This window comes from Carcharodon carcharias (assembly GCF_017639515.1).
Source record: "Carcharodon carcharias isolate sCarCar2 chromosome 40 unlocalized genomic scaffold, sCarCar2.pri SUPER_40_unloc_10, whole genome shotgun sequence".
NCBI lineage: Eukaryota > Metazoa > Chordata > Chondrichthyes > Lamniformes > Lamnidae > Carcharodon > Carcharodon carcharias.
In genome coordinates this window covers 105,278-129,338 of record NW_024470850.1, presented here as the reverse complement: position 1 = coordinate 129,338, position 24,061 = coordinate 105,278, and the positions used below count along the sequence as shown (strand labels likewise).

Here is a 24,061-nt window from a genome sequence, read left to right as displayed (position 1 = left end):
CTCGCGCTCTCCTTCGCTCGCTCTCTCTCTCCTTCGCTCGCTCTCTCTCTCCTTCGCTCGCTCTCTCTCTCCTTCGCTCGCTCTCTCTGTCCTTCGCTCGCTCTCTCTCTCCTTCGCTCGCTCTCTGTCTCCTTCGCTCACTCTCTCTCTCCTTCGCTCGCTCTCTCTCCCGCCCTCGCTCTCTCCCGCCCTCGCTGTCTCTCTCCCGCCCTCGTTCTCTCTCTCCCGCCCTCGTTCTCTCTCTCCCGCCCTCGTTCTCTCTCTCCCGCCCTCGTTCTCTCTCTCCCGCCCTCGCTCTCTCTCTCCCGCCCTCGCTCTCTCTCTCCCGCCCTCGCTCTCTCTCTCCCGCCCCTCGCTCTCTCTCTCTCCCGCCCTCGCTCTCTCTCTCCCGCCCTCGCTCTCTCTCTCCCGCCCTCGCTCTCTCTCTCCGGCCCTCGCTCTCTCTCTCCAGCCCTCGCTCTCTCTCCAGCCCTCGCTCTCTCTCCCGCCCTCGCTCTCTCTCCCGCCCTCGCTCTCTCTCCCGCCCTCGCTCTCTCTCCCGCCCTCGCTCTCTCTCTCCCGCCCTCGCTTTCTCTCTCCCGCCCTCGCTCTCTCTCCCGCCCTCGCTCTCTCTCTCCCGTCCTCGCTCTCTCTCTCCCGCCCTCGCTCTCTCTCTCCCGCCCTCGCTCTCTCTCTCCCGCCCTCGCTCTCTCTCTCCCGCCCTCGCGCTCTCTCTCCCGCCCTCGCTCTCTCTCTCCCGCCCTCGCTCTCTCTCTCCCCGCCCTCGCTCTCTCTCTCCCGCCCTCGCTCTCTCTCTCCCGCCCCTCGCTCTCTCTCTCCCTCCCTCGCTCTCTCTCTCCCGCCCTCGCTCTCTCTCTCCCGCCCTCGCTCTCTCTCTCCCGCCCTCGCTCTCTCTCTCCCGCCCTCGCTCTCTCTCTCCCGCCCTCGCTCTCTCTCCCGCCCTCGCTCTCTCTCCCGCCCTCGCTCTCTCTCCCGCCCTCGCTCTCTCTCCCGCCCTCGCTCTCTCTCCCGCCCTCGCTCTCTCTCCCGCCCTCGCTCTCTCTCTCCCGCCCTCGCTCTCTCCCCGCTTTGCTCTCTCTCCCGCCCTCGCTCTCTCCCTCCCTCCCTCCTCGCTCTCTCCCTCCGCTGTCTCTCTCCCTCCCTCTCTCCCTCCCTCTCTCTCTCTCTCCTTTGCTCGCTCTCTCTCTCCTTTGCTCGCTCTCTCTCTCCTTTGCTCGCTCTCTCTCTCCTTTGCTCGCTCTCTCTCTCCTTTGCTCGCTCTCTCTCTCCTTTGCTCGCTCTCTCTCTCCTTCGCTCGCTCTCTCTCTCCTTCGCTCTCTCTCTCCTTCGCTCGCTCTCTCTCTCCTTCGCTCGCTCTCTCTCCCCGCCCTCGCTCTCTCTCTCCCGCCCTCGCTCTCTCTCTCCCGCCCTCGCTCTCTCTCTCCCGCCCTCGCTCTCTCTCTCCGCCCCTCGCTCTCTCTCTCCCGCCCTCGCTCTCTCTCTCCCGCCCTCGCTCTCTCTCTCCCGCCCTCGCTCTCTCTCTCCCGCCCTCGCTCTCTCTCTCCCGCCCTCGCTCTCTCTCTCCCGCCCTCGCTCTCTCTCTCCCGCCCTCGCTCTCTCTCTCCCGCCCCTCGCCTCTCGCTCTCCAGCCCTCGCTCACTCTCCAGCCCTCGCTCACTCTCCAGCCCTCGCTCTCTCTCTCCAGCCCTCGCTCTCTCTCCAGCCCGCGCTCTCTCTCCAGCCCTCGCTCTCTCTCGCTCTCTCCAGCCCTCGCTCTCTCTCCCGCCCTCGCTCTCTCTCTCTCTCTCTCCAGCCCTCGCTCTCTCTCTCCCGCCCTCGCTCTCTCTCCCGCCCTCGCTCTCTCTCTCCCGTCCTTGCTCTCTCTCTCCCGTCCTCGCTCTCTCTCTCCCGCCCTCGCTCTCTCTCTCCCGCCCTCGCTCTCTCTCTCCCGCCCTCGCTCTCTCTCTCCCGCCCTCGCTCTCTCTCTCCCCGCCCTCGCTCTCTCTCTCCCGCCCCTCGCTCTCTCTCTCCCGCCCCTCGCTCTCTCTCTCCCGCCCTCGCTCTCTCTCTCCCGCCCCTCGCTCTCTCTCTCCCGCCCTCGCTCTCTCTCTCCCGCCCCTCGCTCTCTCTCCCGCCCTCGCTCTCTCTCTCCCGCCCTCGCTCTCTCTCTCCCGCCTCGCTGTCTCCCTCCCTTACTCTCTCCCTCCCTCCCTCGCTCTCTCCCTCCCTCGCTCTCTCTCTCCTTTGCTCGCTCTCTCCTTTGCTCGCTCTCTCCTTTGCTCGCTCTTTCTCTCCTTTGCTCGCTCTCTCCTTTGCTCGCTCTCTCTGTCCTTCGCTCGCTCTCTCTCTCCTTCGCTCGCTCTCTCTCTCCTTCGCTCGCTCTCTCTCTCCTTCGCTCGCTCTCTCTCCCGCCCTCGCTCTCTCCCGCCCTCGCTGTCTCTCTCCCGCCCTCGTTCTCTCTCTCCCGCCCTCGTTCTCTCTCTCCTGCCCTCGTTCTCTCTCTCCCGCCCTCGCTCTCTCTCCCGCCCTCGCTCTCTCTCTCCCGCCCTCGCTCTCTCTCTCCGCCCCTCGCTCTCTCTCTCCCGCCCTCGCTCTCTCTCTCCCCGCCCTCGCTCTCTCTCTCTCCCGCCCTCGCTCTCTCTCTCCCGCCCTCGCTCTCTCTCTCCCGCCCTCGCTCACTCTCCAGCCCTCGCTCACTCTCCAGCCCTCGCTCTCTCTCCAGCCCTCGCTCTCTCTCCAGCCCTCGCTCCCTCTCCAGCCCTCGCTCCCTCTCCAGCCCTCGCTCCCTCTCCAGCCCTCGCTCTCTCTCTCTCCAGCCCTCGCTCTCTCTCTCCCGCCCTCGCTCTCTCTCCCGCCCTCGCTCTCTCTCTCCCGTCCTCGCTCTCTCTCTCCCGCCCTCGCTCTCTCTCTCCCGCCCTCGCTCTCTCTCTCCCGCCCCTCGCTCTCTCTCTCCCGCCCTCGCGCTCTCTCTCCCGCCCTCGCTCTCTCTCTCCCGCCCTCGCTCTCTCTCTCCCGCCCTCGCTCTCTCTCTCCCGCCCTCGCTCTCTCTCCGCCCTCGCTCTCTCTCTCCCTCCCTCGCTCTCTCTCTCCCGCCCTCGCTCTCTCTCTCCCGCCCTCGCTCTCTCTCTCCCCGCCCTCGCTCTCTCTCTCCCGCCCTCGCTCTCTCTCCCGCCCTCGCTCTCTCTCCCGCCCTCGCTCTCTCTCCCGCCCTCGCTCTCTCTCCCGCCCTCGCTCTCTCTCCCGCCCTCGCTCTCTCTCCCGCCCTCGCTCTCTCTCTCCCGCCCTCGCTCTCTCCCCCGCCTTTGCTCTCTCTCCCGCCCTCGCTCTCTCCCTCCCTCCCTCCTCGCTCTCTCCCTCCGCTGTCTCTCTCCCTCCCTCTCTCCCTCCCTCTCTCTCTCTCTCCTTTGCTCGCTCTCTCTCTCCTTTGCTCGCTCTCTCTCTCCTTTGCTCGCTCTCTCTCTCCTTCGCTCGCTCTCTCTCTCCTTCGCTCGCTCTCTCTCTCCTTCGCTCGCTCTCTCTCTCCTTCGCTCTCTCTCTCCTTCGCTCGCTCTCTCTCTCCTTCGCTCGCTCTCTCTCCCGCCCCTCGCTCTCTCTCTCCCGCCCTCGCTCTCTCTCTCCCGCCCTCGCTCTCTCTCTCCCGCCCTCGCTCTCTCTCTCCCGCCCTCGCTCTCTCTCTCCCGCCCTCGCTCTCTCTCTCCCGCCCTCGCTCTCTCTCTCCCGCCCTCGCTCTCTCTCTCCCGCCCTCGCTCTCTCTCTCCGCCCTCGCTCTCTCTCTCCCGCCCTCGCTCTCTCTCTCCCGCCCTCGCTCTCTCTCTCCCGCCCTCGCTCTCTCTCTCCCGCCCTCGCTCTCTCTCTCCCGCCCTCGCTGTCTCCCTCCCTTACTCTCTCCCTCCCTCCCTCGCTCTCTCCCTCCCTCGCTCTCTCTCTCCTTTGCTCGCTCTCTCCTTTGCTCGCTCTCTCCTTTGCTCGCTCTTTCTCTCCTTTGCTCGCTCTCTCCTTTGCTCGCTCTCTCCTTTGCTCGCTCTCTCCTTCGCTCGCTCTCTCTCTCAATTGCTCGCTCTCTCTCTCCTTCCTCGCTCTCTCTCTCCTTCGCTCGCTCGCTCTCTCCTTCGCTCGCTCGCTCTCTCCTTCGCTCGCTCGCTCTCTCCTTCGCTCGCTCTCTCTCTCCTTCGCTCGCTCTCTCTCTCCTTCGCTCGCTCTCTCTCTCCTTCGCTCGCTCTCTCTCCGCTCGCTCTCCTTCGCTTGCGCTCTCTCTCCTTCGCTCGCGCTCTCTCTCCTTCGCTCGCGCTCTCTCTCCTTCGCTCGCGCTCTCTCTCCTTCGCTCGCTCTCTCTCCGCTCGCTCTCCTTCGCTTGCGCTCTCTCTCCTTCGCTCGCTCTCTCTCTCCTTCGCTCGCTCTCTCTCTCCTTCGCTCGCTCACCCTCTCCGCTCTCTCTCTCCTTCGCTCGCGCTCTCTCTCCTTCGCTCGCGCTCTCTCTCCTTCGCTCGCGCTCTCTCTCCTTCGTTCGCGCTCTCTCTCCTTCGTTCGCGCTCTCTCTCCTTCGCTCGCGCTCTCTCTCCTTCGCTCGCGCTCTCTCTCCTTCGCTCGCGCTCTCTCTCCTTCGCTCGCTCTCTCTGCTCGCTCTCTCTCCGCTCGCTCTCTCTCTCTCCGCTCGCTCTCTCTCCTTCGCTCGCTCTCTCTCCTTCGCTCACGCTCTATTTCCTTCGCTCGCGCTCTGTTTCCTTCGCTCGCGCTCTCTCTCCTTCACTCGCGCTCTCTCTCCTTCGCTCGCGCTCTCCTTCGCTCGTGCTCTCTCTCCTTCGCTCGCTCTCTCTCTCCTTCGCTCGCTCTCTCTCTCCTTCGCTCGCTCTCTCCTTCGCTCGCTCTCCCTCTCCTTCGCTCGCTCTCCCTCTCCTTCGCTCGCTCTCCCTCTCCTTCGCTCGCTTTTTCTCTCCTTCGCTCGCTCTCTCTCTCCTTCGCTCGCTCTCTCCTTCGCTCGCTCTCTCTCTCCTTCGCTCGCTCTCTCCTTCGCTCGCTCTCTCCTTCCCTCGCTCGCTCTCTCCTTCCCTCGCTCGCTCTCCTTCCCTCGCTCGCTCTCTCCTTCCCTCGCTCGCTCTCTCCTTCCCTCGCTCGCTCTCTCCTTCCCTCGCTCGCTCTCTCCTTCCCTCGCTCGCTCTCTCCTTCCCTCGCTCGCTCTCTCCTTCCCTCGCTCGCTCCTTCCCTCGCTCTCTCTCTCCTTCCCTCGCTCTCTCCTTCGCTCTCTCTCTCTCCGCGCGCTCTCTCTTTCGCTCGCTCTCTCTCTCCTTCGCTCGCTCTCTCCTTCGCTCGCTCGCTCTCTCCTTCGCTCGCTCGCTCTCTCCTTCGCTCGCTCTCTCTCCTTCGCTCGCTCTCTCTCTCCTTCGCTCGCTCTCTCTCTCCTTCGCTCGCTCTCTCGCTCTCTCCTTCGCTCGCTCTCTCTCTCCTTCGCTCGCTCTCTCTCTCCTTCGCTCGCTCTCTCCCTCCTTCGCTCGCTCTACTTCGCTCGCGCTCTCTCTCCGCTCGCGCTCTCTCTCCTTCGCTCGCGCTCTCTCTCCTTCGCTCGCTCTCCCTCTCCTTCGCTCGCTCTCCCTCTCCTTCGCTCGCTTTTTCTCTCCTTCGCTCGCTCTCTCTCTCCTTCGCTCGCTCTCTCCTTCGCTCGCTCTCTCTCTCCTTCGCTCGCTCTCTCCTTCGCTCGCTCTCTCCTTCCCTCGCTCGCTCTCTCCTTCCCTCGCTCGCTCTCCTTCCCTCGCTCGCTCTCCTTCCCTCGCTCGCTCTCTCCTTCCCTCGCTCGCTCTCTCCTTCCCTCGCTCGCTCTCTCCTTCCCTCGCTCGCTCTCTCCTTCCCTCGCTCGCTCTCTCCTTCCCTCGCTCTCTCTCTCCTTCCCTCGCTCTCTCCTTCGCTCTCTCTCTCTCTCCTTCGCTCTCTCTCTCTCTCCGCGCGCTCTCTCTTTCGCTCGCTCTCTCTCTCCTTCGCTCGCTCTCTCCTTCGCTCGCTCGCTCTCTCCTTCGCTCGCTCTCTCTCTCCGCTCGCTCTCTCGCTCTCTCCTTCGCTCGCTCTCTCTCCTTCGCTCGCTCTCTCTCTCCTTCGCTCGCTCTCTCCCTCCTTCGCTCGCTCTACTTCGCTCGCGCTCTCTCTCCGCTCGCGCTCTCTCTCCTTCGCTCGCGCTCTCTCTCCTTCGCTCGCTCTCTCTGCTCGCTCTCTCTCTCTCTGCTCGCTCTCTCTCTCTCCGCTCGCTCTCTCTCCTTCGCTCGCTCTCTCTCCTTCGCTCGCTCTCTCTCCTTCGCTCGCTCTCTCTCCTTCGCTCGCGCTCTGTTTCCTTCGCTCGCGCTCTGTTTCCTTCGCTCGCGCTCTGTTTCCTTCGCTCGCGCTCTGTTTCCTTCACTCGCGCTCTGTTTCCTTCACTCGCGCTCTGTTTCCTTCACTCGCGCTCTGTTTCCTTCACTCGCTCTCTCTCTCCTTCGCTCGCTCTCTCCTTCGCTTGCTCTCTCTCTTCTTCGCTCGCTCTCTCTCTCCTTCGCTCGCTCTCTCTCTCCTTCGCTCGCTCTCTCTCTCCTTCGCTCGCTCTCCCTCTCCTTCGCTCGCTCTCCCTCTTCTTCGCTCGCTTTTTCTCTCCTTCGCTCGCGCTCTCTCTCCTTCGCTCGCTCTCTCCTTCCCTCGCTCGCTCTCTCCTTCCCTCGCTCGCTCTCTCCTTCCCTCGCTCGCTCTCTCCTTCCCTCGCTCGCTCTCTCCTTCCCTCGCTCGCTCTCTCCTTCCCTCGCTCGCTCTCTCCTTCCCTCGCTCGCTCTCTCCTTCCCTCGCTCGCTCTCTCCTTCCCTCGCTCGCTCTCTCCTTCCCTCGCTCGCTCTCTCCTTCCCTCGCTCGCTCTCTCCTTCCTTCCCTCGCTCTCTCTCCCGCCCTCGCTCTCTCTCTCCCGCCCTCGCTCTCTCTCTCCCGCCCTCGCTATCTCTCTCCCGCCCTCGCTATCTCTCTCCCGCCCTCGCTCTCTCTCTCCCGCCCTCGCTCTCTCTCTCCCGCCCTCGCTCTCTCTCTCCCGCCCTCGCTCTCTCTCTCCCTCCCTCGCTCTCTCTCTCCCGCCCTCGCTCTCTCTCTCCCGCCCTCGCTCTCTCTCTCCCGCCCTCGCTCTCTCTCCCGCCCCTCGCTCTCTCTCCCGCCCTCGCTCTCTCTCCCGCCCTCGCTCTCTCTCCCGCCCTCGCTCTCTCTCCCGCCCTCGCTCTCTCTCTCCCGCCCTCGCTCTCTCCCCCGCCTTCGCTCTCTCTCCCGCCCTCGCTCTCTCCCTCCCTCCCTCCTCGCTCTCTCCCTCCGCTGTCTCTCCCCCTCCCTCTCTCCCTCCCTCCCTCGCTCTCTCTCCTTTGCTCGCTCTCTCTCTCCTTTGCTCGCTCTCTCTCTCCTTTGCTCGCTCTCTCTCCTTTGCTCGCTCTCTCTCTCCTTTGCTCGCTCTCTCTCTCCTTTGCTCGCTCTCTCTCTCCTTTGCTCGCTCTCTCTCTCCTTTGCTCGCTCTCTCTCTCCTTTGCTCGCTCTCTCTCTCCTTCGCTCGCTCTCTCTCTCCTTCGCTCGCTCTCTCCTTCGCTCGCTCTCTCTCTCCTTCGCTCGCTCTCTCTATCCTTCACTCGCTCTCTCTCTCCTTCGCTCGCGCTCTCCTTCGCTCGCTCTCTCTCTCCTTCGCTCGCTCTCTCTCTCCTTCGCTCGCTCTCTCTCTCCTTCGCTCGCTCTCTCTCTTCTTCGCTCGCTCTCTCTCTCCTTCGCTCGCTCTCTCTGTCCTTCGCTCGCTCTCTCCTTCGCTCGCTCTCTCTCTCCTTCGCTCACTCTCTCTCTCCTTCGCTCACTCTCTCTCTCCTTCGCTCGCTCTCTCTCCCGCCCTCGCTCTCTCCCGCCCTCGCTGTCTCTCTCCCGCCCTCGTTCTCTCTCTCCCGCCCTCGTTCTCTCTCTCCCGCCCTCGCTCTCTCTCTCCCGCCCTCGCTCTCTCTCTCCCGCCCTCGCTCTCTCTCTCTCCCGCCCTCGCTCTCTCTCTCCCGCCCTCGCTCTCTCTCTCCCGCCCTCGCTCTCTCTCTCCGGCCCTCGCTCTCTCTCTCCAGCCCTCGCTCTCTCTCCAGCCCTCGCTCTCTCTCCCGCCCTCGCTCTCTCTCCCGCCCTCGCTCTCTCTCCCGCCCTCGCTCTCTCTCCCGCCCTCGCTCTCTCTCTCCCGCCCTCGCTTTCTCTCTCCCGCCCTCGCTTTCTCTCTCCCGCCCTCGCTCTCTCTCCCGCCCTCGCTCTCTCTCTCCCGTCCTCGCTCTCTCTCTCCCGCCCTCGCTCTCTCTCTCCCGCCCTCGCTCTCTCTCTCCCGCCCTCGCTCTCTCTCTCCCGCCCTCGCGCTCTCTCTCCCGCCCTCGCGCTCTCTCTCCCGCCCTCGCTCTCTCTCTCCCGCCCTCGCTCTCTCTCTCCCGCCCTCGCTCTCTCTCTCCGCCCTCGCTCTCTCTCTCCCGCCCTCGCTCTCTCTCTCCCGCCCTCGCTCTCTCTCTCCCGCCCTCGCTCTCTCTCTCCCGGCCTCGCTCTCTCTCTCCCGCCCTCGCTCTCTCTCTCCCGCCCTCGCTCTCTCTCTCCCGCCCTCGCTCTCCCTCTCCCGCCCTCGCTGTCTCCCTCCCTTACTCTCTCCCTCCCTCCCTCGCTCTCTCCCTCCCTCGCTCTCTCTCTCCTTTGCTCGCTCTCTCCTTTGCTCGCTCTCTCCTTTGCTCGCTCTCTCCTTTGCTCGCTCTTTCTCTCCTTTGCTCGCTCTCTCCTTTGCTCGCTCTCTCCTTCTCTCGCTCTCTCTCTCAATTGCTCGCTCTCTCTCTCCTTCCTCGCTCTCTCTCTCCTTCGCTCGCTCGCTCTCTCCTTCGCTCGCTCTCTCTCTCCTTCGCTCGCTCTCTCTCTCCTTCGCTCGCTCTCTCTCTCCTTCGCTCGCTCTCTCTCTCCTTCGCTCGCTCTCTCTCTCCTTCGCTCGCTCTCTCTCTCCTTCGCTCGCTCTCTCTCTCCTTCGCTCGCTCTCTCTCTCCTTCGCTCGCTCTCTCTCTCCTTCGCTCTCTCTCTCCTTCGCTCGCTCTCTCTCCGCTCGCTCTCCTTCGCTTGCGCTCTCTCTCCTTCGCTCGCGCTCTCTCTCCTTCGCTCGCTCTCTCTCCGCTCGCTCTCCTTCGCTTGCGCTCTCCTTCGTTCGCTCTCTCTCTCCTTCGCTCGCTCTCTCTCTCCTTCGCTCGCTCTCTCTCTCCTTCGCTCGCTCACCCTCTCCGCTCTCTCTCTCCTTCGCTCGCGCTCTCTCTTCTTCGCTCACGCTCTCTCTCCTTCGCTCGCGCTCTCTCTCCTTCGCTCGCGCTCTCTCTCCTTCGCTCGCGCTCTCTCTCCTTCGCTCGCTCTCTCTGCTCGCTCTCTCTCTCCGCTCGCTCTCTCTCTTTCGCTCGCTCTCTCTCCTTCGCTCGCTCTCTCTCCTTCGCTCACGCTCTATTTCCTTCGCTCGCGCTCTTTTTCCTTCGCTCGCGCTCTTTTTCCTTCGCTCGCGCTCTCTCTCCTTCGCTCGCGCTCTCTCTCCTTCACTCGCGCTCTCTCTCCTTCGCTCGCGCTCTCCTTCGCTCGTGCTCTCTCTCCGCTCGCTCTCTCTCTCCTTCGCTCGCTCTCTCTCTCCTTCGCTCGCTCTCTCTCTCCTTCGCTCGCTCTCTCTCTCCTTCGCTCGCTCTCTCTCCTTCGCTCGCTCTCTCCTTCGCTCGCTCTCCCTCTCCTTCGCTCGCTCTCCCTCTCCTTCGCTCGCTCTCCCTCTCCTTCGCTCGCTTTTTCTCTCCTTCGCTCGCTCTCTCTCTCCTTCGCTCGCTCTCTCTCTCCTTCGCTCGCTCTCTCTCTCCTTCGCTCGCTCTCTCTCTCCTTCGCTCGCTCTCTCCTTCCCTCGCTCGCTCTCTCCTTCCCTCGCTCGCTCTCTCCTTCCCTCGCTCGCTCTCCTTCCCTCGCTCGCTCTCTCCTTCACTCGCTCGCTCTCTCCTTCCCTCGCTCGCTCTCTCCTTCCCTCGCTCGCTCCTTCCCTCGCTCTCTCTCTCCTTCCCTCGCTCTCTCCTTCGCTCTCTCTCTCTCCGCGCGCTCTCTCTTTCGCTCGCTCTCTCACCGCTCGCTCTCTCCTTCGCTCGCTCTCTCTCTCCTTCGCTCGCTCGCTCTCTCTCTCCTTCGCTCGCTCGCTCTCTCTCTCCTTCGCTCGCTCTCTCGCTCTCTCCTTCGCTCGCTCTCTCTCTCCTTCGCTCGCTCTCTCTCTCCTTCGCTCGCTCTCTCCCTCCTTCGCTCGCTCTCCTTCGCTCGCGCTCTCTCTCCGCTCGCGCTCTCTCTCCTTCGCTCGCGCTCTCTCTCCTTCGCTCGCTCTCTCTGCTCGCTCTCTCTCTCTCTGCTCGCTCTCTCTCTCTCCGCTCGCTCTCTCTCCTTCGCTCGCTCTCTCTCCTTCGCTCGCTCTCTCTCCTTCGCTCGCTCTCTATTTCCTTCGCTCGCGCTCTGTTTCCTTCGCTCGCGCTCTGTTTCCTTCGCTCGCGCTCTGTTTCCTTCACGCGCTCTGTTTCCTTCACTCGCGCTCTCTCTCCTTCGCTCGCGCTCTCCTTCGCTCGTGCTCTCTCTCCGCTCGCTCGCTCTCTCCTTCGCTTGCTCTCTCTCTCCTTCGCTTGCTCTCTCTCTCCTTCGCTCGCTCTCTCTCTCCTTCGCTCGCTCTCTCTCTCCTTCGCTCGCTCTCCCTCTCCTTCGCTCGCTCTCCCTCTCCTTCGCTCGCTTTTTCTCTCCTTCGCTCGCTTTTTCTCTCCTTCGCTCGCTCTCTCTCTCCTTCGCTCGCTCTCTCTCTCCTTCGCTCGCTCTCTCTCTCCTTCGCTCGCTCTCTCCTTCCCTCGCTCGCTCTCTCCTTCCCTCGCTCGCTCTCTCCTTCCCTCGCTCGCTCTCTCCTTCCCTCGCTCGCTCTCTCCTTCCCTCGCTCGCTCTCTCCTTCCCTCGCTCGCTCTCTCCTTCCCTCGCTCGCTCTCTCCTTCCTTCCCTCGCTCGCTCTCTCCTTCCCTCGCTCTCTCTATCCTTCCCTCGCTCGCTCTCTCCTTCCCTCGCTCGCTCCTTCCCTCGCTCGCTCCTTCCCTCGCTCTCTCTCTCCTTCGCTCGCTCTCTCCTTCGCTCTCTCTCTCTCTCCGCGCGCTCTCTCTCTCTTTCGCTCGCTCTCTCTTTCGCTCGCTCTCTTTCGCTCGCTCTCTCTTTCGCTCGCTCTCTCTCTCCTTCGCTCGCTCTCTCTCTCCTTCGCTCGCTCTCTCTCTCCTTCGCTCGCTCTCTCTCTCCTTCGCTCGCTCTCTCTCTCCTTCGCTCGCTCTCTCTCTCCTTCGCTCGCTCTCTCCCTCCTTCGCTCGCTCTCTCCCTCCTTCGCTCGCTCTCTCTCTCCTTCGCTCGCTCTCTCCTTTGCTCTCTCTCTCTCCGCGCGCTCTCTCTCTCTTTCGCTCGCTCTCTCTCTCCTTCACTCGCTCTCTCTCTCCTTCGCTCGCTCTCTCTCTCCTTCGCTCGCTCTCTCGCTCTCTCCTTCGCTCGCTCTCTCTCTCCTTCGCTCGCTCTCTCCCTCCTTCGCTCGCTCTCTCCCTCCTTCGCTCGTTCTCTCCCTCCTTCGCTCGCTCGCTCTCTCCTTCGCTCGCTCGCTCTCTCCTTCGCTCGCTCTCTCCTTCGCTCGCTCTCTCCTTCGCTCGCTCTCTCCTTCGCTCGCTCTCTCCTTCGCTCGCTCTCTCCTTCGCTCGCTCTCTCCTTCGCTCGCTCTCTCCTTCGCTCGCTCTCTCCTTCGCTCGCTCTCTCCTTCGCTCGCTCTCTCCTTCGCTCGCTCTCTCCTTCGCTCGCTCTCTCCTTCGCTCGCTCTCTCCTTCGCTCGCTCTCTCCTTCGCTCGCTCTCTCCTTCGCTCGCTCTCTCCTTCGCTCGCTCTCTGCCTCCTCCGCTCGGTCTCTGCCTCCTCCGCTCGGTCTCTGCCTCCTCCGCTCGCTCTCTCCCTCCTCCGCTCGCTCTCTCCCTCCTCCGCTCGCTCTCTCCCTCCTCCGCTCGCTCTCCTTCGCTCGCTCGCTCTCTCCTTCCCTCGCTCTCTCTCTCCTTCCCTCGCTCTCTCTCTCCCGCCCTCGCTCTCTCTCTCCCGCCCTCGCTCTCTCTCTCCCTCCCTCGCTCTCTCTCTCCTTTGCTCGCTCGCTCTCTCTCCCGCCCTCGCTCTCTCTCTCTCCCGCCCTCGCTCTCTCTCTCCCGCCCTCGCTCTCTCTCTCCCGCCCTCGCTCTCTCTCTCCGGCCCTCGCTCTCTCTCTCCGGCCCTCGCTCTCTCTCTCCGGCCCTCGCTCTCTCTCTCCCGCCCTCGCTCTCTCTCTCCCGCCCTCGCTCTCTCTCTCCCGCCCTCGCTCTCTCTCTCCCGCCCTCGCTCTCTCTCTCCCGCCCTCGCTCTCTCTCTCCGGCCCTCGCTCTCTCTCTCCGGCCCTCGCTCTCTCTCTCCGGCCCTCGCTCTCTCTCTCCGGCCCTCGCTCTCTCTCTCCGGCCCTCGCTCTCTCTCTCCGGCCCTCGCTCTCTCTCTCCGGCCCTCGCTCTCTCTCTCCGGCCCTCGCTCTCTCTCTCCGGCCCTCGCTCTCTCTCTCCGGCCCTCGCTCTCTCTCTCCGGCCCTCGCTCTCTCTCTCCGGCCCTCGCTCTCTCTCTCCGGCCCTCGCTCTCTCTCTCCGGCCCTCGCTCTCTCTCTCCGGCCCTCGCTCTCTCTCTCCGGCCCTCGCTCTCTCTCTCCGGCCCTCGCTCTCTCTCTCCGGCCCTCGCTCTCTCTCTCCGGCCCTCGCTCTCTCTCTCCGGCCCTCGCTCTCTCTCTCCGGCCCTCGCTCTCTCTCTCCGGCCCTCGCTCTCTCTCTCCGGCCCTCGCTCTCTCTCTCCGGCCCTCGCTCTCTCTCTCCGGCCCTCGCTCTCTCTCTCCGGCCCTCGCTCTCTCTCTCCCGCCCTCGCTCTCTCTCTCCCGCCCTCGCTCTCTCTCTCCCGCCCTCGCTCTCTCTCTCCCGCCCTCGCTCTCTCTCTCCCGCCCTCGCTCTCTCTCTCCCGCCCTCGCTCTCTCTCTCCCGCCCCTCGCTCTCTCTCTCCCGCCCTCGCTCTCTCTCTCCCGCCCTCGCTCTCTCTCTCCCGCCCTCGCTCTCTCTCTCCCGCCCTCGGTCTCTCTCTCCCGCCCTCGGTCTCTCTCTCCCGCCCTCGGTCTCTCTCTCCCGCCCTCGGTCTCTCTCTCCCGCCCTCGGTCTCTCTCTCCCGCCCTCGGTCTCTCTCTCCCGCCCTCGCTCTCTCTCTCCCGCCCTCGCTCTCTCTCTCCCGCCCTCGCTCTCTCTCTCCCGCCCTCGCTCTCTCTCTCCGGCCCTCGCTCTCTCTCTCCGGCCCTCGCTCTCTCTCTCCGGCCCTCGCTCTCTCTCTCCGGCCCTCGATCTCTCTCTCCCGCCCTCGCTCTCTCTCTCCCGCCCTCGCTCTCTCTCTCCCGCCCTCGCTCTCTCTCTCCGGCCCTCGCTCTCTCTCTCCGGCCCTCGCTCTCTCTCTCCGGCCCTCGCTCTCTCTCTCCGGCCCTCGCTCTCTCTCTCCGGCCCTCGCTCTCTCTCTCCGGCCCTCGCTCTCTCTCTCCGGCCCTCGCTCTCTCTCTCCGGCCCTCGCTCTCTCTCTCCGGCCCTCGCTCTCTCTCTCCGGCCCTCGCTCTCTCTCTCCGGCCCTCGCTCTCTCTCTCCGGCCCTCGCTCTCTCTCTCCGGCCCTCGCTCTCTCTCTCCGGCCCTCGCTCTCTCTCTCCCGCCCTCGCTCTCTCTCTCCCGCCCTCGCTCTCTCTCTCCCGCCCTCGCTCTCTCTCTCCCGCCCTCGCTCTCTCTCTCCCGCCCTCGCTCTCTCCCGCCCTCGCTCTCTCTCTCCCGCCCTCGCTCTCTCTCTCCCGCCCTCGCTCTCTCCCGCTCTCGCTCCTCGCTCTCTCCCTCCCTCGCTGTCTCCCTCCCTTACTCTCTCCCTCCCTCCCTCGCTCTCTCTCTCCTTTGCTCGCTCTCTCCTTCGCTCGCTCTCTCTCTCCTTCGCTCTCTCTCTCCTTCGCTCGCTCTGTCTCCTTCGCTCGCTCTGTCTCCTTCGCTCGCTCTGTCTCCTTCGCTCGCTCTGTCTCCTTCGCTCGCTCTCTCTCTCCTTCGCTCGCTCTCTCTCTCCTTCGCTCGCTCTCTCTCCGCTCGCTCTCCTTCGCTCTCGCTCTCTCTCCTTCGCTCGCGCTCTATTTCCTTCGCTCGCGCTCTATTTCCTTCGCTCGCGCTCTCTCTCCTTCGCTCGCGCTCTCTCTCCTTCGCTCGCGCTCTCTCTCCTTCGCTCGCGCTCTCTCTCCTTCGCTCGCGCTCTCTCTCCTTCGCTCGCGCTCTCCTTCGCTCACTCTCTCTGCTCGCTCTCTCTCTCTCCGCTCGCTCTCTCTCCTTCGCTCGCTCTCTCTCCTTCGCTCGCTCTCTCTCCTTCGCTCGCTCTCTCTCCTTCGCTCGCTCTCTCTCCTTCGCTCGCTCTCTCTCCTTCGCTCACGCTCTATTTCCTTCGCTCGCGCTCTGTTTCCTTCGCTCGCGCTCTCTCTCCTTCACTCGCGCTCTCCTTCGCTCGTGCTCTCTCTCCGCTCGCTCTCTCTCTCCTTCGCTAGCTCTCTCTCTCCTTCGCTCGCTCTCTCCTTTGCTCGCTCTCTCTCTCCTTCGCTCGCTCTCCCTCTCCTTCGCTTGCTCTCCCTCTCCTTCGCTCGCTTTTTCTCTCCTTCGCTCGCTCTCTCTCTCCTTCGCTCGCTCTCTCCTTCGCTCGCTCTCTCTCTCCTCCGCTCGCTCTCTCCTTCCCTCGCTCGCTCTCTCCTTCCCTCGCTCGCTCTCTCCTTCCCTCGCTCGCTCTCCTTCCCTCGCTCGCTCTCTCCTTCCCTCGCTCGCTCTCTCCTTCCCTCGCTCGCTCTCTCCTTCCCTCGCTCTCTCCTTCCCTCGCTCGCTCCTTCCCTCGCTCTCTCTCTCCTTCCCTCGCTCTCTCCTTCGCTCTCTCTCTCTCTGCGCGCTCTCTCTTTCGCTCGCTCTCTCTCTCCTTCGCTCGCTCTCTCTCTCCTTCGCTCGCTCTCTCTCTCCTTCGCTCGCTCGCTCTCTCTCTCCTTCGCTCGCTCTCTCGCTCTCTCCTTCGCTCGCTCTCTCTCTCCTTCGCTCGCTCTCTCTCTCCTTCGCTCGCTCTCTCTCTCCTTCGCTCGCTCTCTCCCTCCTTCGCTCGCTCTCTCTCCTTCGCTCGCTCTCTCCTTCGCTCGCTCTCTCCGCTCGCTCTCTCTCTCCTCTCGCTTTCTCTCTCCTTCGCTCGCTCTCTCTCTCCTTCGCTCGCTCTCTCCTTCGCTCGCTCTCTCCTTCGCTCGCTCTCTCCTTCGCTCGCTCTCTCCTTCGCTCGCTCTCTCCTTCGCTCGCTCTCTCCTTCGCTCGCTCTCTCCTTCGCTCGCTCTCTCCTTCGCTCGCTCTCTCCTTCGCTCGCTCTCTCCTTCGCTCGCTCGCTCTCTCCTTCGCTCGCTCACTCTCTCCTTCGCTCGCTCACTCTCTCCTTCGCTCTCTCTCTCGTTCGCTCGCTCTCTCCTTCGCTCGCTTTTTCTCGCCTTCGCTCGCTCTCTCTCCTTCCCTCGCTGTCTCTCTCCTTCCCTCGCTGTCTCTCTCCTTCGCTCGCTCGCTCTCTCCTTCGCTCGCTCGCTCTCTCCTTCGCTCGCTCGCTCTCTCCTTCGCTCGCTCGCTCTCTCCTTCGCTCGCTCGCTCTCTCCTTCGCTCGCTCGCTCTCTCCTTCGCTCGCTCGCTCTCTCCTTCGCTCGCTCGCTCTCTCCTTCGCTCGCTCTCTCGCTCCTTCATTCTCTCTCTCTCTCTCCTTCTTTCTCTCTCTCTCTCCTTCATTCTCTCTCTCTCTCTCTCTCCTTCACTCTCTCTCTCTCTCTCCTTCACTCTCTCTCTCTCTCCTTCACTTGCTCTCTCTCCTTCCCTCGTTCTCTCCTTCACTCTATCTTTCTCCTTCACTCGCTCTCTCTTCACTCACTGTCTCTCTGCTTCACTCTCTGCTTCACTCTCTTTCTCCTTCGCTCGCTCTCTCTCTCCTTCGCTCACTCTCTCCGTCACTCAGTCTCTCTCTCCTTCGCTCGCTCTCTCTCTCCTTCGCTCGCTCTCTCCTTTGCTCGCTCTCTCTCTCCTTCGCTCGCTCTCTCTCTCCTTCGCTCGCTCTCTCTCTCCTTCGCCCGCTCTCTCCTTCGCTCGCTCTCGCTCTCCTTCGCTCGCTCTCGCTCTCCTTCGCTCGCTCTCTCTCTCCTTCGCTCACTCTCTCCTTCGCTCGCTCTCTCTCTCCATCGCTCGCTCTCTCTCTCCTTCGCTCGCTCTCCTTCGCTCGCTCTCTCTCTCTTTCGCTCGCTCTCTCTCCGCTCGCTCTCTCTCTCCTTCGCTCTCTCTCTCTCCTTCGCTCTCTCTCTCTCCTTCGCTCGCTCTCTCTCTCCTTCGCTTGCTCTCTCTCTCCTTCGCTCGCTCTCTCTCTCCTTCGCTCGCTCTCTCTCTCCTTCGCTCGCTCTCTCTCTCCTTCGCTCGCTCTCTCTCTCCTTCGCTCGCTCTCTCTCTCCGCTCACTCTCCCCTTCTCTCGCTCTCTCTCACCTTCGCTTGCTCTGTCTCCTTCACTCTCTCTCCCTCCTTCGCTCGCTCTCTCCCTCCTTCGCTCGCTCTCTCTCTCCTTCGCTCGCTCGCTCTCTCCTTCGCTCGCTCTCTCCTTCGCTCGCTCTCTCCTTCGCTCGCTCACTCTCTCCTTCGCTCGCTCGCTCTCTCCTTCGCTCGCTCGCTCTCTCCTTCGCTCGCTCGCTCTCTCCTTCGCTCGCTCGCTCTCTCCTTCGCTCGCTCGCTCTCTCCTTCGCTCGCTCGCTCTCTCCTTCGCTCGCTCGCTCTCTCCTTCGCTCGCTCGCTCTCCTTCGCTCGCTCGCTCTCTCCTTCGCTCGCTCTCTCGCTCCTTCATTCTCTCTCTCTCTCTCTCTCTCCTTCACTCTCTCTCTCTCTCCTTCATTCTCTCTCTCTCTCTCTCTCTCCTTCACTCTCTCTCTCCTTCACTTGCTCTCTCTCCTTCCCTCGTTCTCTCCTTCACTCTATCTTTCTCCTTCACTCGCTCTCTCTTCTTCACTCACTCTCTCTCTGCTTCACTCTCTCTCTGCTTCACTCTCTTTCTCCTTCGCTCGCTCTCTCTCTCCTTCGCTCACTCTCTCCGTCGCTCGCTCTCTCTCTCCTTCGCTCGCTCTCTCTCTCCTTCGTTCGCTCTCTGTCTCCTTCGCTCGCTCTCTCTCTCCTTCGCTCGCTCTCTCCTTCGCTCGCTCTCTCTCTCCTTCGCTCGCTCTCTCTCTCCTTCGCTCGCTTTCTCTCTCCTTCGCTTGCTCTCTCTCTCCGCTCGCTCTCTCTCCTTCCCTCGCTCTCTCCGCTCGCTCTCTCTCCTTCGCTCGCTCTCTCTCTCCCTTCACTTGCTCTCTCTCTGCATTGCTCTCTCTATGCTTCGCTCTCTCTCTGCTTCATTCTCTCTCTCACCTTTGCTCGCTCTCTCTCTCTCCTTCGCTCGCTCTCTCTCCTTCCCTCGCGCTCTCTCTCCTTCGCTCGCTCTCTCTCCTTCGCTCGCTCTCTTTCCTTCGCTCGCTCTCTCTCCTTCGCTCGCTCTCTCTCCTTCGCTCGCTCTCTCTCCTTCGCTCGCTCTCTCTCCTTCGCTCGCTCTCGCTCTCCTTCCCTCGCTCTCTCTCTCCTTCCCTCGCTCTCTCCTTCGTTCGCTCTCTCCTTCGCTCGCTCTCTCTCTCCTTCGCTCGCTCTCTCTCTCCTTCGCTCGCTCACCCTCTCCGCTCTCTCTCTCCTTCGCTCGCTCTCTCTCTCCTTCGCCCGCTCTCTCCTTCGCTCGCTCTCGCTCTCCTTCCCTCGCTCTCTCTCTCCTTCCCTCGCTCTCTCTCTCCTTCGCTCGCTCTCTCCTTCGCTCTCTCTCTCCTTCGCTCGCTCTCTCTCTCTCCGCTCGCTTTCTCTCTCCTTCGCTCGCTCTCTCTCTGCTTCGCTCGCTCTCTCCCTCCATCTCTTGCTATCTCCCTCCTTCGCTCGCTCTCTCCCTCCTTCGCTCGCTCTCTCCCCCCTTCGCTCGCTCTCTCCCTCCTTCGCTCGCTCTCCCCCTCCTTCGCTCGCTCTCTCCCTCCGCTCGCTCTCTCCCTCCTTCGCTCGCTCTCTCCCTCCTTCGCTCGCTCTCCCTCCTTCGCTCGCTCTCCCTCCTTCGCTCGCTCTCTCCCTCCTTCGCTCGCTCTCTCCCTCCTTCGCTCGCTCTCTCCCTCCTTCGCTCGCTCTCTCCCTCCTTCGCTCGCTCTCTCCCTCCTTCACTCGCTCTCTCTCCCTCCCTCGCTCTCTGTCTCCCTCCCTCGCTCTCTCTCTCCCTCGCTCGCTCGCTCTCACCCTCCCTCGCTCTCTCCGCTCGCTCTCTCCTTCGCTCGCTTTCTCTCTCCTTCGCTCGCTCGCTCTCTCCTTCGCTCGCTCTCTCCTTCGCTCTCTCTCTCCTTCCCTCGCTCTCTCTCTCCTTCGCTCGCTCTCTCCTTCGCTCTCTCTCTCTCTCTCTCCTTCGCTCGCTCTCTCCTTCGCTCGCTCTCTCCTTCGCTCGCTCTCTCCTTCGCTCGCTCTCTCCTTCGCTCGCTCTCTCCTTCGCTCGCTCTCTCCTTCGCTCGCTCTCTCCTTCGCTCGCTTTCTCCGCTCGCTCTCTCTCTCCGCTCGCTCTCTCTCTCCGCTCGTTTTCTCTCTCCTTCGCTCGCTCTCTCTCCTTCGCTCGCTCTCCTTCGCTCGCTCTCTCCTTCGCTCGCTCTCTCTCTCCTTCCCTCGCTCTCTCCTTCCCTCGCTCTCTCTCTCCTTCCCTCGCTCTCTCCTTCCCTCGCTCTCTCTCTCCTTCGCTCGCTCTCTCCTTCGCTCGCTCTCTCCTTCGCTCGCTCTCTCTCTCCTTCGCTCGCTCTCTCTCTCCTTCGCTCGCTCTCTCTCTCCTTCGCTCGCTCTCTCCTTCCTTCGCTCGCTCACTCCTTCGCTCGCTCTCTCCTTCCTTCGCTCGCTCTCTCCTTCCTTCGCTCGCTCTCTCCTTCCCTCGCTCGCTCTCTCCTTCCCTCGCTCGCTCTCTCCTTCCCTCGCTCGCTCTCTCCTTCCCTCGCTCGCTCTCTCCTTCCCTCGCTCGCTCTCTCCTTCCCTCGCTCGCTCTCTCCTTCCCTCGCTCGCTCTCTCCTTCGCTCGCTCTCTCTCCTTCGCTCGCTCTCTCTCTCCTTCGCTCGCTCTCTCTCTCCTTCGCTTGCTCTCTCTCTCCTTCGCTCGCTCTCTCTCCTTCCCTCGCTCTCTCTCCGCTCGCTCTCTCTCCTTCGCTCGCTCTCTCCCTTCACTCGCTCTCTCTCTGCATTGCTCTCTCTATGCTTCGCTCTCTCTCTGCTTCATTCTCTCTCTCACCTTTGCTCGCTCTCTCTCTCTCCTTCGCTCGCTCTCTCCTTCCCTCGCGCTCTATCTCCTTCACTCGCGCTCTCTCTCCTTCGCTCGCTCTCTCTCCTTTGCTCGCTCTCTTTCCTTCGCTCGCTCTCTCTCCTTCGCTCGCTCTCTCTCCTTCGCTCGCTCTCTCTCCTTCGCTCGCTCTCTCTCCTTCGCACGCTCTCCTTCGCTCGCTCTTTTTCTCCGCTCGCTCTCTCTCCTTCGCTCGCTCTCTCTCTCCTTCGCTCGCTCTCTCTCTCCTTCGCTCGCTCTCTCTCTCCTTCGCTCGCTCTCTCTCTCCTTCGCTCGCTCTCTCCTTCGTTCGCTCTCTCTCTCCTTCGCTCGCTCTCTCTCTCCTTCGCTCGCTCACCCTCTCCGCTCTCTCCTTCGCTCGCTCTCTCTCTCCTTCGCCCGCTCTCTCCTTCGCTCGCTCTCGCTCTCCTTCCCTCGCTCTCTCTCTCCTTCCCTCGCTCTCTCTCTCCTTCGCTCGCTCTCTCTCTCCTTCGCCCGCTCTCTCCTTCGCCCGCTCTCTCCTTCGCTCGCTCTCTCTCCTTCGCTCGCTCTCTCTCCTTCGCTCGCTCTCTCTCCTTCGCTCGCTCTCTCTCCTTCGCACGCTCTCCTTCGCTCGCTCTTTTTCTCCGCTCGCTCTCTCTCTCCTTCGCTCGCTCTCTCTCTCCTTCGCTCGCTCTCTCTCTCCTTCGCTCACTCTCTCCTTCGTTCGCTCTCTCTCTCCTTCGTTCGCTCTCTCTCTCCTTCGCTCGCTCTCTCTCCTTCGCTCGCTCACCCTCTCCGCTCTCTCTCTCCTTCGCTCGCTCTCTCTCTCCTTCGCCCGCTCTCTCCTTCGCTCGCTCTCGCTCTCCTTCCCTCGCTCTCTCTCTCCTTCCCTCGCTCTCTCTCTCCTTCGCTCGCTCTCTCTCTCCTTCGCCCGCTCTCTCCTTCGCACGCTCTCCTTCGCTCGCTCTTTTTCTCCGCTCGCTCTCTCTCTCCTTCGCTCGCTCTCTCTCCTTCGCTCGCTCTCGCCTTCGCTCGCTCTCTCTCCTTCCCTCGCTCTCTCCTTCCCTCGCTCTCTCTTTCCTTCCCTCGCTCTCTCTTTCCTTCCCTCGCTCTCTCCTTCCCTCGCTCTCTCTCTCCTTCCCTCGCTCTCTCTCCTTCGCTCGCTCTCTCCTTCGCTCGCTCTCTCTCTCCTTCGCTCGCTCTCTCTCTCCTTCGCTCGCTCTCTCTCTCCTTCGCTCGCTCTCTCTCTCCTTCGCTCGCTCTCTCTCTCCTTCGCTCGCTCTCTCCTTCGCTCGCTCACTCCTTCGCTCGCTCACTCCTTCGCTCGCTCTCTTCTTCGCTCGCTCTCTCCTTCGCTCGCTCTCTCTCTCCTTCGCTCTCTCTCTCCGCTCGCTCTCTCTCCTTCGCTCGCTTTTTCTCTCCTTCGCTCGCTTTTTCTCTCCTTCGCTCGCTTTTTCTCTCCTTCGCTCGCTCTCTCGCCTTCGCTCGCTCTCTCTCCTTCCCTCGCTCTCTCTCTCCTTCCCGCGCTCTCTCCTTCCCGCGCTCGCTCTCTCCTTCGCTCGCTCTCTCCTTCGCTCGCTCTCTCCTTCGCTCGCTCTCTCCTTCGCTCGCTCTCTCCTTCGCTCGCTCTCTCCTTCGCTCGCTCTCTCCTTCGCTCGCTCTCTCCTTCGCTCGCTCTCTCCTTCGCTCGCTCTCTCCTTCGCTCGCTCTCTCCTTCGCTCGCTCTCTCCTTCGCTCGCTCTCTCCTTCGCTCGCTCTCTCTCCTTTGCTCGCTTTTTCTCTCCGCTCGCTCTCTCGCCTTCGCTCGCTCTCTCTCCTTCGCTCGCTCTCTCTCCTTCGCTCGCTCTCTCTCCTTCGCTCGCTCTCTCTCCTTCCCTCGCTCTCTCTCTCCTTCCCTCGCTCTCTCTCTCCTTCCCTCGCTCTCTCCTTCCCTCGCTCTCTCCTTCACTCGCTCTCTCCTTCACTCGCTCTCTTTCTCTCCTTCACTCGCTCTCTCTCTCCTTCACTCGCTCTCTCTCTCCTTCACCCGCTCTCTCTCTCTCCTTCACTCGCTCTCTCTCTCTTCTTCACTCGCTCTCTCTCTTCACTCGCTTTCTCTCTCCTTCACTCGCTCTCTCTCCTTCACTCGCTCTCTCTCTCCTTCACTCGCTCTCTCTCCTTCACTCGCTCTCTCTCTCCTTCGCTCTCTCTCTCCTTCACTTGCTCTCTCTCCTTCACTTGCTCTCTCTCCTTCCCTCGTTCTCTCCTTCCCTCTATCTTTCTCCTTCACTCGCTCTCTCTGCTTCACTCTCTCTGCTTCACTCTCTTTCTCCTTCGCTCGCTCTCTCTCTCCTTCGCTCACTCTCCGTCGCTCACTCTCTCTCTCCTTCGCTCACTCCCTCTCCCCCCTCACTCCCTCTCCCCCCTCACTCCCTCTCCCCCCTCTCTCCCTCTCCCCCACGCACTCCACCCTCCCGCTCCCCAGCAGTGTTACACCTCTGACTCTCCCGCTCTCTCTCTCAGTCACACAGGAGACAACACAATAAGGACAAACCTTTTAAGTGTCAACACTGTCACCGTGCATACACGGACTCCCCCTCGCTGCAGGTTCACCTGGCGACGCACACTGTCAAACATATCAAGGCATTCGCTTGCAGTTCCTGCAGGAAATCGTACACATCGGTGAGTGGGGTAATGTAGAGGGAGCTCTGTATTGTACCTGTCCCTGGGAGTGCTCGATGCTGACACTGGGTATAAAGTGGGGAGGGGGTTACACTGTCAGGGTAATGTAGAGAGAGCTCTGTATTGTACCTGTCCCTGGGAGTGCTCGATGCTGACACTGGGTATAAAGTGGATGGGACTATAGGAGGGTTATCATGCTCTTCCTTTGTCAGATTCCCCATTTACAGAGGGATCTCTGTATTGTAACCTGTCCCTGGGACTATAGGAGTGTTATCATGCTCTCCCTTTGTCAGATTTCCCATTTACAGAGGGATCTCTGTATTGTAACCTGTCCCTGGGACTATAGGAGGGTTATCATGCTCTCCCTTTGTCAGATTCCCCATTTACAGAGGGATCTCTGTATTGTAACCTGTCCCTGGGACTATAGGAGTGTTATCATGCTCTCCCTTTGTCAGATTTCCCATTTACAGAGGGATCTCTGTATTGTAACCTGTCCCTGGGACTATAGGAGGGTTATCATGCTCTCCCTTTGTCAGATTTCCCATTCACAGAGGGAGCTCTGTATTGTAACCTGTCCCTGGGACTATAGGAGGGTTATCATGCTCTCCCTTTGTCAGATTCCCCATTTACAGAGGGATCTCTGTATTGTACCTGTCCCTGGGACTATAGGAGGGTTATCATGCTCTCCCTTTGTCAGATTTCCCATTTACAGAGGGAGATCTGTATTGTAACCTGTCCCTGGGACTGTAGGAGCGTTATCATGCTCTCCCTTTGTCAGATTTCCCATTTACAGAGGGATCTCTGTATTGTACCTGTCCCTGGGACTATAGGAGGGTTATCATGCTCTCCCTTTGTCAGATTTCCCATTTACAGAGGGAGCTCTGTATTGTAACCTGTCCCTGGGACTATAGGAGGGTTATCATGCTCTCCCTTTGTCAGATTACCCATTTACAGAGGGAGCTCTGTATTGTAACCTGTCCCTGGGACTATAGGAGGGTTATCATGCTCTCCCTTTGTCAGATTTCCCATTTACAGAGGGATCTCTGTATTGTAACCTGTCCCTGGGACTATAGGAGGGTTATCATGCTCTCCCTTTGTCAGATTTCCCATTTACAGAGGGATCTCTGTATTGTAACCTGTCCCTGGGACTATAGGAGGGTTATCATGCTCTCCCTTTGTCAGATTTCCCCATTCACAGAGGGAGCTCTGTATTGTAACCTGTCCCTGGGACTATAGGAGGGTTATCATGCTCTCCCTTTGTCAGATTTCCCCATTCACAGAGGGAGCTCTGTATTGTACCTGTCCCTGGGGGGGTGTTGGATGGGTGCAAAGTCGGGCGGGGTGGGGGGGGGTGGTTGGTGAGGGGCGGTGGTGGAGTGGGTGTCCCCGTGGCTGGGGTAGGGGCTGACCCTCCGACCTGACACCCTCTCTCACTCTCTCTTTCCCTCTGCTCCTTCCCGCAGGAGACCTATCTGATGAAACACATGAGGAAACACAAGACCCCCGAGCAAGGTGCCGAGCTCTATGGAGCGGCGCCGGTCGCGGTCTCGCGGCCTCCGGCCCCCGATGGCGCCCAGTGCTCCTTTGACCTCCTGCCCTTCAAACCTGAGTCCCACAAGGAGCCCTGCCTGACCGTCAGCGCCTCTGCACTCCAGGTCGATCAGATGGGTGGCTCCTAAAGAGGGTGCCCCTGGCCTCTCGACAGACTCTCTCTCTCTCTCTCTCTCTCTTTCTCGCTCTACACCCCTCCCTCCCTCCCTCCCTCAGAGCCGGCGGAGAGAGGAGGAAGAGGAGGGAGGGAGGGAGGGGGAGGGTGTGCATTTCAGCGAAGATCTGCCCCCCTTCCCTCCCCCGATGACCCGAGACGCGTCTCCAGCGCAGGATGCGCCGCCCGCCGGTCAAGACAACCGGAGGTTTTGGGAGAGCGGCCTCACGAGAGTCTGGGGGGGGCGGGGGGGGGGGGTGGAGTTGGGGTTGGGGTTGGGGTGGGGGTCGTCGA

General features: G+C 62.3%; 1 protein-coding gene across 1 annotated transcript in view; it reads left to right on the top strand.

The window, feature by feature from the left end:
- The window catches only part of LOC121275022 (zinc finger protein 362-like), a gene marked incomplete at its 5' end in the record, with an annotated part of 108,621 nt that extends 84,818 nt beyond the window's left edge, over positions 1 to 23,803 (top strand). Inside the window, 2 exons of the mRNA XM_041182413.1 lie at positions 21,904 to 22,062; positions 23,526 to 23,803. Of these exons, the coding sequence (XP_041038347.1) occupies positions 21,904 to 22,062; positions 23,526 to 23,741 (375 nt within the window). The remainder of the gene's footprint in view (positions 1 to 21,903; positions 22,063 to 23,525) is intronic.
- Positions 23,804 to 24,061: the final 258 nt, after the last annotated feature.